The sequence below is a fragment of the Trichechus manatus genome, unplaced genomic scaffold (assembly GCF_000243295.1).
Source record: "Trichechus manatus latirostris isolate Lorelei unplaced genomic scaffold, TriManLat1.0 scaffold00083, whole genome shotgun sequence".
NCBI lineage: Eukaryota > Metazoa > Chordata > Mammalia > Sirenia > Trichechidae > Trichechus > Trichechus manatus.
Genome location: NW_004444019.1, coordinates 9,312,896 through 9,327,094, shown reverse-complemented (window position 1 = coordinate 9,327,094; position 14,199 = coordinate 9,312,896). Strand labels below are relative to the sequence as shown.

The window sequence follows — 14,199 nt, the reverse complement described above, 5'->3', positions numbered from 1 at the left end:
ACCGCGCCTGAAGCCTGCCCTCGAAGGTGCCCCAGAGAGGGCACTGGGGGCCCGCCGCTGGAGCGCCTTTACCCACAGCGCTGCAGGACAGGAGCGGTGAAGCGCTGGGGTGCCAGCTCCCTTTCTTCTGAAAAAGAGCGTTGGTGACCACCGCCCTCCCGGCGCTTGGCACAACTCCGGGGCCAGCAGCGCGCGGCTAGACCGAGTACTGCTTCCCGCAGGCTCACCCGGAGTAGGGCGCAGCCCCTGGCCGCCTGCACCCCCTGTAGCTTTAGCTTCCCGGCACCTGCTCGGATCCCCCACCCTTGGGAGCTGAGCCTCGCGGCTCCCACCCAGCCTCCGCAGAGCCCCTGGCCCCATGGAGAGCGCGCCAGCCGTGGCTTCTTGAGTTCGGGCGCCGCAGCCGTCCAAGCTGCGCTCTGGGGTACCCTGGCTAGCCCCCCTCAGGGGCCGGAGGGGCGGCCCGGGCGTCCAAGAGGCCGGGGAAGGGTGAGCCATGAAGTCCGTGCTTTTCAGCCGCTTCTTCATCCTCCTGCCCTGGATCCTTATCGTCATCATCATGCTCGACGTGGACACGCGCAGGCCCGCACCCTCGCTCACCCCGCGCCCCTACTTCTCTCCCTATGTGGCGGGCCGCGGAGGCGCCCGTCTCCCGCTCCGCAGGGGCAGCCCCGACAGCGGCCCGGGGCGCGGCGCCCAGAAGCGCAACCAGTCTGGGCCGCAGCCGCCGCCGCAGCCTGAGCCGCCGCTGCCCACCATCTATGCCATCACGCCCACCTACAGCCGCCCGGTTCAGAAAGCCGAGCTGACCCGCCTGGCCAACACATTCCGCCAGGTGGCGCAGCTGCACTGGATCCTGGTGGAGGACGCGGCGGCGCGCAGCGAGCTGGTGAGCCGCTTTTTGGCGCGGGCCGGGCTGCCAAGCACGCACCTACACGTGCCCACGCCGCGGCGCTACAAGCGGCCGGGGTTGCCGCGCGCCACGGAGCAGCGCAATGCTGGCCTTGCCTGGCTGCGCCAGAGGCACCAGCACCAGCGCGCGCAGCCCGGTGTGCTCTTCTTCGCCGACGACGACAACACCTACAGTCTGGAGCTCTTCCAGGAGGTAGTGGCCGGCCCGCCTCAGGTGGGGGGCGGGAGCGGGAAGGGGCCTCGAGGCCCGCTAGGCAGCTGCCGCTCACCCCCTCGTGCTTCGGCTGCACTTTTGAGTTCTCAGTTCTCCGTGCGTCCACTGGGGACTTGTTGAGCCGCTCCTCGCGAGCATCCCTCAGCCTCTACTGGCCCTGGTGTGTTCACGTTGACCATGGGGGTAGAGGGTGAGTGAGCGGCCCGCTGTGGCAAAGGCAAAGTCTGGTCTGGGGCTTTGCTGCCCACCTGGGCTCTGAGATTGGCCAAGGGAGTAGCACGGGTGAGGCGCGAGAATGATTTCCAGAAACTGGGCTCTGGCGGGTCTGAGGATGGAGCCCAGGCGAGGAGGCTCGCTGCAAGAGATCTCAGCGTCCTGGAGATCAGGGAAGGACCCAGCAAAATTGGAGGGGGGAGAGGGTATACTGGATGTCCTCCGAGGACTTTTCAGCGCATACATGTGTGATTCTGAGTCTACGACTATATAGAGAGGAAGGTGGAGAAGGTAACAAAAAATCGGCGTAGAAGCACATTTCGCTTATACAATCCCATGACACGAAAATGGTTATTAGGGAAAAGACTGACTTCTATGGGGGTCCTCCCTCCATTCCTTCCCCCTACCCCACCAAGGTCCTTCCTGACACTGAAGATTACCTCTTTTTCAAGAAAACCTTCTCTGGCAAAGAGTTGAGATGGTTCTGCCCTGTGATTATGTCATTTCACAGCCCTAGGGATCAGCTGGGCCCGCCGGTCCCCTTTACCGACCTTTCTCTAAGGCATCCCTTTGGCAAGGTGTCCCGGCCGCTCTTGCACCAGGGCTCTTGCTTCCTGCGCTCGATGTCAGATCCTATGTGCAGCCCAACCCCTGCTGCTGAGGTGGCACATGTGTTCCCTTCGAAATGCACAGAGCCAGCAGGCACAGGGTTAGAATAGGTGTTGTTTCTTTTGGCTGGGATTTTGCTGTATATGTCTGTATCCTGCAATTGAGATTGGGTTGCCTGGTTTTATCAGTTTCCTTTTTCCCCTTACACAGTGATAGCTGAAAGGAGTCTTTTTGGATTATATGATATCCCGCCAGGCAGCTGCCTTCCTTCACTCAAAATTCCTTGACATCTTGCTTCCATAAAATCCACACACCCCTCTCCACAAGTAAACTGAACATTTGGAAAAAACTATGTACGAGCTGGACACTGTGAACTCAGAATAACCTGTGCGTAGTATCCATACGCCCTCACCACCTCCCCCAGACACTTATACCCTAATCTCTCAGTTTTGCTTTCTTAACCTCAAGATTTAGCTCCTCTGTACCCTTCCAGTTAAATTTTTCTGCCTGTGTGGCTTTTAAAACCCGTTTCTTAAGGGCAACTGCAGCCTTCATTTTTATTCATCTTTTTCTCCTTCATGAATAAAAGGAGCAGTAATTGTTCTCCATCTTTTACTATGCAGGACATTCTTTCCAGGTGTCTTCAGAGAAATAAGCTTGGCATTTGTATGATATGGTCTTTATTATAACCATGAACAGGAATACAATCTGAGTTTTTTAAAGTTGGCTTTCATGTAAATCTTGCTCGGTTGCCTCCCCCCCACCCCCCCTTAAGTGGCTTGTATTTTGAAGCAAAGACCTTTATATTTTAATGCACCATAATTTTATCCTGAAGTCTTGTTTTTTTTTTTTTCCTTCCATAACTTGAAAGAAAGTTTTCTTACCTGTGAAAATGTGTAGTCTTGTGTAGGTAAAGTAATGCACATAACTGTCATTTAACTTCTTGCGGGACTACATTGTAAAGGGGGAATGATTTTCAGTTTCTTTTAGCCCATTGGAGTGAGGTTAGATGAGTGGAAGAGTTGGCACATACAGCCAGTGAAATGATTCAGAACACAGTCTTCCTTTGATGCTTCCCAAGCTGAAAGGAGGGCTTGTTGGTGGTGGATTTTAAGCAGCAGAAGAATCCCTGTCGGTTTTTCCTTTGGTTCATGGCAGGGGGCAGGGAATGATAAGAGGAAGTAGGAGACAGGGTGGGGAGGAAAAAATAGTATTGGCAAAGAGGAAATTATAAAGGAAAAAACATGCAAAACTTTCAAGACACTAAAATTTTGTTCAATTGGAAGTAATGAATTAAAGTAAAAGCATGTACAGCTGTTTTTTATGGAGATGTGCCAAGTATACAAAATACACAAAAGAAAGTTTTTTAAAGTGTAATATTCATGACACACTTAGAATTTAAAATTCTGTAGCTCCTTGAGGTCACTCCCAGACAGTAATTTTATGACTAGTCCTTTTCTCCACCACTACCCCTCCCCCTAGCTACAATGTTTTTGGACAGAGTAGGCATCTGTTCACCATGTACGTTAGTTGATACATTCCGTTTTCCTTTTTACAACAGGTCCTTTTTCCTTACATAGCAAGCAATATTGAACCCTCCAGAAAGTCAGATTAGTGGAATTTATGCATCCTTTGTCTTGTGCATTTTCCCGAATTTGAAGTTTATTTTCCTTTAAACTCTTAGTTTGTTAATGGGATGGTCTACTATACACTCATTCTAGAATTAATGATTCCAAGTGGATGACAGTTGAGGCATTGCTTTCTTGGAGAAAATGTAGGACCAGATAAAACATCTAAACACTGCAGCTCCTTGGGGCAAGGGAAAGATGCTGATCAGGGATCCTGTAGGGCTGTGGAATACATCTCAGCCCTTTAGACTGTGCGCACACACAAATCGGTTTTTAAGTAATTCACAGTACTTAAGGAAAGAAATGTCCCAAGTCAGACTTCATCTTTTATTCATAGTGCTTCTAATTTCCACGGTAGGTGTTAATGTAGATAAAAGGAGGAAAATGAACCAGGTACAAATTAGCTCACCAAGTATTGGCTGCAAATGAAGGAAAGTAAAGGATGAAAGGCCTCCAAATTAAATTAAAGGCGCAACAGGCAATCCATGTTCAATTATTCCTCCCTGATAACTGGTGCTTTCTTCTCCAGTACAGCTAATTTTCAGCCTCACCTTTCACCTGAGCTGTGCTGGGAAAGAAATATTTGCATTGAACAATTCTACGTTAACAGCCAGATCCACTTGCAAATGAAGCTCAGTGTGAGTTGTAGCAACGGAAATGGGACTGTCCCATGGAGAAGGAGGTGGGAGGGATTTTTCAGGTTTCAAGTATTTCAACACTAGTGCTGCTCTTACTCTGGCATTGATGGGTTTTTGCACTATGGATCACAGGTAATTCTGCCTGCCTATGCACCCTATTGATCTAGCTCTCTGGAAAAGCTTATTTTGCAAAGGATTTAAGCTGCTTTAATATAAGCCACAACTACAGATAAATGTGACTTTATGTCTAGTCATATTTTCAGTAACACTATTGATCATATTTCTGGTCTTTACTAGAAAACCTTCAAAGCTTTCCTGAGTTTAAAGCCGGGCTTCGAACTCATTCGTGCCAGTTCAACCCTGTGCTGATAATTTGCATTTCCACCCCAGATATACTGAATCACAGTCTACATTTTAACAAGATCTCCCAGGTGGTTCTTTTGTATGATAAATGCTGTACAGTAGAGGAGTAGTTCTCAAAATTTATCATACATAAGAAACACCTGGGGATCTTTGCCATCCTGTAGCTTGTGATCCAGTATAACTGAGGTGGAAGTGCAAATTCTCAGGAGGGGTTAGAAATGGAATGAACTAGTTTGAAGCCCTGGTTTAAAGCTGATGTGTTTCAGGTGAAGCTGGTTTCACTTTTGGAAATCAATTGAAAGGTTAAAAAATAGCACTTCCCAAGCAAGAAAAAGACTTTTAAAATCTTAACTTTAAATTTAAATAGGTAAGACTGGAAGACAGACCAACTCTGAGATACTTTAGAGACTCATGAGACTGCATCTTGAAAATACTTAATTCTGGAAAGCAGTAAACTAAAGAGGTCCCTTGTCTGAGTATTTTGTTGGATGCTGTTAAGGTATTTGTGTGCTAGGCAGGTGAAGGAGTTCAGGTTTAAATTCTGTCTTGTTCCTTTTCTGGAGCAATTACATGCTTTCCCCCTTTATATACAGCTTATTGGTCATCATCCAAAGGAAACCTGTGTTTACAACGTGGGCACTTTTTCCCCTAAACAGTAAATTCTGTATGTATTCCTGAAAGTAGACGTGAGATCTACCTTTCTTCCTTTTACCTCGATACAGTTACTTCACATAGGCTGTCTTTTCAAAATAAACAAACCTAGAAAATTCTCTTTAGTGTAGCATACAGACTATTTTACCTGAAATGTGCCCCTTCTGTTTTATTTCTTCCTGTCTTAAGAGCCCTAGTGGCACAGTGGTTAAGAGCTCAGCTGCTAACCAAAAGGTCGGCAGTTTGAATCCACCAGCTGCTCCTTGGAAACCCTATGGGGCGGTTCTACTCTGTCCTATAGGGTCACTGTGAGTCGGAATCGACTTGACAGCAGCGGGTTTGTTTTTTTGGTTTTTGTCTGAGAATATTATTAGTCATGTCACTGATCTGATAAAATGTGAGCATTTTGTAAAAATGTAAATACAAAACTGCAGCCAATTTGCTTAGGCTGCAACCTTAAATCTATAGATTTTCTTTACTCTCCCTGAATATACAATACTTGAATTATGGTTCGTATCTGACACAGTTTGATTTGGAGACCAGCAGTTTTCATTTGGATTTTGATATTTTAGTGGACCAGAAATAACAGTTTGGGTTTAAAAGACATTTTCCCTTCAGCTTCTTCCCGTTATCTTTTCCATTATTCTTTTTTCCCCAAACTACTTTTCACTGATTATTATTTCTCATGAATAGACATGAAGATGTTCAGATTATTGTTTGGTGCAATGAATGCTGTGTCCTTTAGACAGGCTGTTGTCTGCTTCTTGAAAACTGTAGTGGGGGGCTCCATTTTCTTCTGTCCACTCCACTTGCCTCTAAATTACAAGGTGGTAAGTTTTCTCTTGTGTGAACAGTAAAGGAATAGTAACTGCTTTTAAGGCATGCTACAAAAGCAAAATAGAAGAACCAGAGTCAATAGTCTTATTTATTAACTCTTCCAGGTGGTATTCAGGTAGTGCTTTTCTTCTGTACAGAATTCAGTAATGCCCAGATATGTCTATTCAAACCTTTTGTACTTTGATAGAATATTTACTAAGTTAACACATTAATGTATATTTGATTTGCATTGCTGTTGAAGCATGAAATATAACCATGAAGCATCAGTTTTGTGTGGTCCTCAAATTCCTTCTAAAAAACACAAATATAATTGTCACACTAGTCCATATATAGATAGACAGGTATGTAGGTAGGCAGATTTAAAATATATTTCCAATGATTTCTGTGATTTCCAGTTCATAGAAATAAAACTAAGCTAATCCATTGTTCATGTCTGGTAATGTTTGTTAACAATTTTAAATAAATTTTGAAAAATACCCTTTAACACTAGTATAAGCAAAATAATATTTGACAGCAATTGAGCATTTACTGTGAGCCAGGAACTACCTTAGGATTTTACATGTATTGACTAATCCTCCTAACAACCCCTGAGGTAAGATACTAGTACTGTCCTCTGTTTTGTTTTCATTCTATAGCTGATATTTAGGTATGTACACGGTCCTTTAATGAGTTGTTGTTAGTTGCCATTGAGTTGATTCCGACTCATGGAGACCCCATGTCTGCAGAGTAGAACTCCATAGGGTTTTCAGTGAGTACAGGGGATGTGAACAAGTGCCACCTGAATCTAATATAATCATTTACTTCAGATTGGTGTAATCAGAATCACTGTTTTATAGTTGAGCCGAAGCACTGGGAAGTAGCTTGCAAAGGTCATATAGCTGTTGTGTTGCAAAGATGGGATTTTGAACCCAAGTGCTCTGGTTGTAGGAGTCCCTGGACAGTACAGTTAACATGCTCTGCTGCTAACCGAAAGGTTGGCTATTCATAACCCACCCAGAGGTGATCTGCTTCTAAAAGCTCACAGCCTTGAAAACCCTATGGAGAGCAGTTCTAGTCTACAACACATGGGGTCACCATGAGTCAGAATTGACTTGAAGACAACTGGTTTGGTTTGGTTTCTGCTCTGGTTGTAGAGCCTACACTGTTAACTATTCTGAAGCTCATCTCTTTTAACGTACATAGTCAAATGGAAATACCAACAAGACCAAACTCACTGCCGCAGAGTCGATTCCCATTCATAGCCACCCTATAGTGACCAGATAGGACAGAGTAGAACTGCCCCATAAGGTTTCCAAGGCTGTGCATCTTTGCGGAAACAGACTAGGAAGAAAGGCCTGGAATCTACTTCAAAAAATTAGCCAATGAAAACCTTTTTGATAATGTAAGGACATCATGTTTGGTACAGTAGCAGGTCAGTGAAAACGAAAGAAACCCTCCATGAGGTAGATTGACAGAACAGCCACAACAATGGACTCACACATATCAAAGATCATGAAGATGGCGCAGGACCGGGCAACGTTTTGTTTGGTTTTACATGGAGTTGTCGTCTACCAGAGCCGACTCAACGGCAGCTAACAACAACATTACAGCTATAAACAGCATCCCAGCCCTCACAGATTGAGAGTCTGGACCAGATGCACGCCCTGACCAGTGTGTCTTAAGAGAAATGCAGGTGACTGGGAAAACGGGGGCCCTGGTGGCACAATGGTTAAGTGCTTGACTGCTAAACCCATTAGCCACTCCATGGGAGAGAGATGTGGCAGTCTGCTTCCATAAAGATTACAGCTTTGGGAACCCTATGGGGCAGTTCTACTCTGTCCTGTTGGATCACTGAGTCGGGGAGTGTAAAGCAGGAGCACCTACTAGAGTTGTAGGAGTAGTTGTGGAAGAAGAGACATTTGTTCTGAGACCTGAAGGGCAACAGGGCTTAGTGGGTGATGGGGCAGGGAGGAAAGAACCCTCCAGGTAGAGGGAACTATATTTGTGAATCTGAGAAAAGAAGAAGATGACGCATGGAATATTTAGAAAACTGAAACACATCCTTGACACAGGCGGCTGTGAGGAGCAGGGGCTGAGGTGGAGAGGTAGGTGGCCACCCCTCCATCTCCTGCATGTCAAAGTGTGATTCTTTGCTTTAGAAGAGGAGTTAGCAACTGCTCCCTCCCTAAACCCATCCTATAAAGAAAAGAAACCTTCCATTTCTTTGTATCTGGAAGTGGTATTTAAGTCATGCCCATTAGGTTTTTCTTCCTGAATATTTCCATGTCCTTATGCAAATGTGTGGATTTGGAAAGTGTGTACCTATCAGCAAAAGGGGCATGCTGTCATTCTTTTTCTGTGTGGTTTTCAGAACACCCACTAGGCAAATCTTCGACCTTTAACTTTTTAGACCTTGGGTAAGGTGGGTAATAAATTATAGAAAAACAGTAGTTAAGTATTCATTTATCTAATTGTACAGTGTAAATGTGGCAGTGTAGACTCTTGTGGATTTTTTTATAGCATCTACATCACATTGTGTTATAGTATATGTATTTCAGTTGTCTGACTATAAACTTCATGAGAGCAGGAATTTTCTTTTGCTTACTGCTGTATCTCTAGTGCCCAGAGCAGTAACTGGCAAGTAGTAGGTGCTCGCTCAATATCTGTTCAATGAATGTATGGAGTTATAGGATGCTTAAAAGCTGAGAGAATCTATTACAGATGGAAACTTTTTCCAGAAAGGACGCCTGCACTGGGACTGTCAATCAGAACAGTTTGGAAGCTCGTGTTGTCTAGGATTATATTGATACACTTTAAATAATATTGTAGAGATCTATGTGACCCCTACTCTGACTTTAGGAGCTTTCATGCTCAAAGGCAAGAGAGAGAAGACACGTGAGTATTTATATATGTAGCAAGGCATCACTATTAATGCCCATAAAATAGAGGAGGCGGTTGTGAGCCAGTTGAGTGTTAGGCCTCTTCCCACCTGTGAAAGCCTGAAGGCAGGTGGGATGCTTGGACAGGAACTTAGGAGGTAAAAAGCCCCATGTTTAAATCCAGCTTCACTACTTAGTGGGTGCATGACACTGGCAAGTGTTGCTTGCCTTGTACGATTGCTGTTTAAGTATGGAACTATAAGCAAGCCATAAATGTTAGTTCTTTTCACCTGTGGGTGATTGCCCTGATTGAGAGGTAAACCAGTGTCATGGTTTGAATTATGTCCCCCCAAAAATGTGTATATCAGTTTGGCTGGGCTATGATTCCTGGTACTGTGTAATTTTCCTATATGTTGTAAATCCTGCCTCTATGATGTTAATGAGGGAGAATGGGTGACAGTTGGTGTTAGTAAGCCAGGACTGGATCTATAAGACTGAATTGTGTCCTGAGACAATCTCTTGAGATATAAAAGAGAGAAGTGAGTAGAGAGACAGGGGGACCTCATACCATCAAGAGAGCAGTGCCAGGAGCAGAGCGTGTCCTTTGGACCCAGGTCCCTGCACCGAGAAACTCTTAGTCTGGGGGAACACTGATGAGAAGGCCAAGAGAGAGAGAAAGCCTTCCCCTGTAGCTGACACCCTGAATTTGGACTTTTAGCCTACTTCACTGTAAGGAAATAAACTTCTCTTTGTTAAAACCGTCCACTTGTGGTATTTCTGTTATGGCAGCACTAGGTGACTAAGACAACCAGATAGCTACACTGTCTTGGTTAGATGCTTTTAAGTACTCTGGAACTGATATCTGGGCTGTGTTTCTTCGGGGGGAGGAGGTAGAGGTGCCTGACTTTCCCAAATTAGTCTGTACCCAAGTGGAACTACATAAATTGAGTATTTTAATTACACCATTGGGTGTTGCTAAAATAATTAGTGGGAGGAGAGTTAAATAGGGCTTGTCTAGAAAGAGTCCCAGGAGGAAATGGGACATGAGAGAGTAAAAGAGCATCTAAAGGACATTTGAGGTTGAGAGGAGGTAGGAGGATGTCCTCCTGTGGATTAAGAGGTCTGAGGCTAATTAATGAGCATGTGAAAGCTACAAAGTTGGCTTGTATGAAGCTCAGAGAAGGATGCTAAACTTCCTGCAGGCAGGTCCTGAGTGTGATTTTTAGTTACTTGTCGTAGCTGTGGCACTTAGTGGCCCTAGTGCATAGTAGAGGTTCATTTCGTTATTTCTGGCATGATTGAGTGAATCAAAAAGATAGTATGCTACAAGGGAGAGGGCAGTGTAATAGGAATTAATTGAAATTAATCGTAAAGTGCATGATTAAAAGCAATAGTTTGATTTTTAGGGTCATTTCCTTGCAGTGGGAAGATTATGGGTGTTTCTTTTTCCAGCACCTACTGGAGGAAGCTGCAAGGAACCTGTTCCCCAGCCTTGCCTTGTGCCCAGCCCCCTTCCAGCCTTTCCTGGAACAGTAAGCACCAAATAGAGCTAGCCTTCAGCTGACTGGAGTTCATTGGGAAGCCTACCCTGAGCTTGCATTTCTTTTTTCAAACGTTGCATAAATATTTTAAATAAAAACATTCTAAAGGTTTTATTTCCTGCCAGAATGAGAAAGATGTAACAGTTGGAGTGGTGTGTGTGTGTGTTTGGATATGAATGCTCTGGAAAGAACCTTTCTTGGTCTGTTGGGGTCTGGTGGAGTGGTCCCCAACATTTGCTGCTCACATAATTCCTAAAAGAATTTTTAGAAATAATTATGCACCTTTTAGGATATTTTTCAAATTGACATCTAATTTTTTTCATAATTTTAAATGCAAAGCATGTAATTTCTAGTGTGTTATATTGACATTTGTATGGGAAACATAAGTGTGGATTCTGTAACTATTATAGTAGTTTGATACCATCGTTTATTTAATAAACACACTTTCCTTAATTTGAATGGAAAAGTGGAGATTTTTATTATTCCCTTTTCTCTTTGAACTTCTCAGAATATTAATGTAATATTTTGAGATTCAGGGTCATTTATTGATCCTTTTATCATAGTTATCTGCAACAAAAAGTATACACATAGATAGAATTTTTACAAAATTTAATTTTTATGGCCATAAACCTTTAAGTGTTAAAAAATTCTTTCGAGATTGATTTAATGTTACAATTAGCAATCAACAAGTAATCAAAACAGCACAAATATTACAAAATTGGATAATTAACTGCTAAGAATAAAAGCTACATTTATTGGAAATTGATTTCTTAGTTACATGGATGGAACTTTTTCATCATTGATCATATATTTTGTATTCATGAATGAATATTATTTATTGCTAAAAAGAGATAGGGCTCTTAGTATCAATTATGTCCACAGTTTTGGTCTTAATAGATGTAAACTGCTGAGAATCTTTTCTATATAAAGTAGCAATTGTCATGGTTTGAATTATGTCCCCCAAAAAATGTGTATCAGTTTGGCTGGGCCATGATTCCTGGTACTGTGTGATTTTCCTGTATGTTATAAACCTGCCTCTGTGATGTTAATGAGGGACGATGGGTGGCAGTTGTGTTAGTAAGGCAGGACCTGATTTACAAGACTGGATTGTGTCCTGAGGCAATCTCTTGAGATATAAAAGACAGAAGTGAGCAGTGAGACAGGGGGACTTCATACCATCAAGAAAGCAGTGCTGGGAGCAGAGTGCGTCCTTTGGAGAGGGGTCCCTGCGCCGAGAAGCTCCTAGTCTGGGGGAACACTGATGAGAAGGCCGAGAGAGAGAGCCTTCCCCTGGAGGTGACATCTTGAATTTGGACTTTTAGCTTACTTTGACTATGAGGAAATAAACTTCTCTTCATTAAAACCATCCACTTGTGGTATTTCTGTTGTAGCAGCACTAGATGACTAAGACAGCAATGTTCCTCAGTTTTTTGAATTCCCAAACTACAAGCGCAAAGCAACATGGTGATCTCTCACCAAAAATTATTTTAATGGTCTATTGATGACATTAGGTCCCCCTTCAATTTTGCTGAAAGCAAATAATTAGGAAACTCCTGTCTCACAACAGGATTTATTACCCATTCATTGAAGACATTGATTTTCTTTTTTTAAATTGTACTTTAGATGAAGATTTACAGAACAAACTAGCTTCTCATTAAACAGTTAGTATACATGTTGTTTTTTGACGTTGGTTAACAACCCCATGACATGTCAACACTCTCCCTTCTCAACCTTGGGTTCCCTATTACCAGCTTTCCTGTCCTCTCCTGCCTTCTAGTCCTTGCCCCTGGGCTGGTGTGCCCCTTTAGTCTTGTTTTGTTTTATGGGGCTGTCTAATCTTTGGCTGAAGGGTGAACCTCAGGAGTGACTTCATTACTGAGCTAAAAGGGTGTCAGGGGGCCATACTCTCGGGGTTTCTCCAGTCTCTGTCACGCCAGTAAGTCTGATCTTTTTTTGTGAGTTAGAATTTTGTTCTACATTTTTGTCCAGCTCTGTCCGAGACCTCCTATTGTGATCCCTGTGAGAGCAGTCAGTCGTGGTAGTTGGGTACCATCTAGGTGTACTGAACTCAATCTGGTGGAGGTCGTGGTAGTTGTGGTCCATTAGTCCTTTGGACTAATCTTTCCCTTGTGGCTTTGGTTTTCTTCATTCTCCCTTGCTCCCAAAGTGGTGAGACCAGTGAAGTAACTTAGATGGCCACTCATAGGCTTTTAAGACTCCAGACACTACTCACCAAAGTAGAATGTAGAACACTTTCTTTATAAACTATGTTATGCCAGTTGAACTAGATGTTCCCCGAGACCATGGTCCCCACAGCCCTCTGCCCAGTAATTTGGTCCCTCAGGGAGTTTGGATGCATCTGTGGAACTTCCATGACCTTTTCCTTGTACAAGTTGTGCTGGCTTCCCCAGTATTGTATACTGTCTTGCCCTTCACCAGACATTGACTTTCTTAATAAAGATACCAGTATTTCTAATTGCTTTTGTTTGGTGCCCCAGAAGTTTTATCATGGTGGAGGTGAGCATTTAATAAGATTCAGGATGAGAGAAAGGTTTTCCTATCTTCCGTGAAGTGGGAGCAGGACGATTGTAAGAGGTGGAGGGAAGACAGAACTGCCCCTCTGTCCAGGCAGGTCAGATTTAAGAAGGCATATGTAGGATGCTGAGGATCTGGGAATTTATTCCCTTAAAGCTATCTGTGCCCCCATATTCCATGGAGGGTCTTTGTGTATATTCAGAGACCAACCATGCACCAAAGTCTGAAAATTGCTGCTTTGATAGAAAGAGCACTAAACTGGGAACTGGCAGATAAGGGCCGCAGACCTAGCTGAACCTAAGGCCTTCACCCCCTGTGACCTCAGGGGAACTGACTAATATTTATTGATTTATGTGTACCACCCTCACCCTAGGCATTTAGATGTTGTCATGGATTGAATTATGTCTCCCCAGAAATGCGTGTGTCAGTTTGGCTGGGCCATAATTCCTGGTATTGTGTGATTTTCTTATATGTTGTAAATCCTGCCTCTATGATGTTAATGAGGGAGGATGGGTGGCAGTTGTGTTTAGTAAGGCAGGACTCAGTCTACAAGATTGGATTGTGTCCTGAGGCAATCTCTTGAGATATAAAAAAGAGAAGTGAGCAGAGAGACAGGGGGGCCTCAAACCGCCAAGAAAGCGGTGCCAGGAGCAGAGTGTGTCGTTTGGACCCAGGGTCCCTACGCGGAGAAGCTCCTAGTCTGGTGGAACACTGATGAGAAGGCCCACAGAGAGAGAAAGCCTTTCCTTGGAGCTGACGCCCTGAATTTGGACTTGTAGCCTACTTTACTGTGAAGAAATAAATTTCTCTTTGTTAAAGCCATCTGCGTGTGGTATTTCTGTTATAGCAGCTCTGGATGACTGAGACAGATGTATAAAACCAAAACCCAAACCCATTGCCATCAAGTCGATTCCAACTATAGTGACCCTAAAGGACAGAGTGGAACTGCCCCATAGGGTTTCCAAGGCCATAAATCTGTGTGGAAGTAGACTACCACTTCTTTCTCCCATGGAGCAGCTGGTAGGTTTGAACTGCCAACCTTTTGTTTAGCAGCTGAGTGCTTTAACCACTGTATCACCAGGGTTGCTTTTAGGTGTATGCTGCTGCTTGATTTTCATGTCTTTACAAATGAGGAAAAGCCCTGATACTCACCTTTCTCACAGGGCCTTATACAAAGGCATTGGGGTACATGTGTTTAAA

General features: G+C 44.0%; 1 protein-coding gene across 2 annotated transcripts in view; it reads left to right on the top strand.

The window, feature by feature from the left end:
• The first annotated feature begins 496 nt into the window (after nucleotides 1-496).
• The window catches only part of B3GAT2 (beta-1,3-glucuronyltransferase 2), a 48,611-nt gene continuing 34,908 nt past the window's right edge, over nucleotides 497-14,199 (top strand). The window contains exon 1 of one of the 2 annotated variants that reach the window (XM_023735879.1): nucleotides 497-889. In XM_023735879.1, coding sequence (XP_023591647.1) covers nucleotides 497-889 — 393 coding nt within the window. Of the gene's footprint in view, nucleotides 1,106-14,199 lie in introns of both variants that reach the window. The other variant, XM_023735878.1, reaches the window with a different exon arrangement.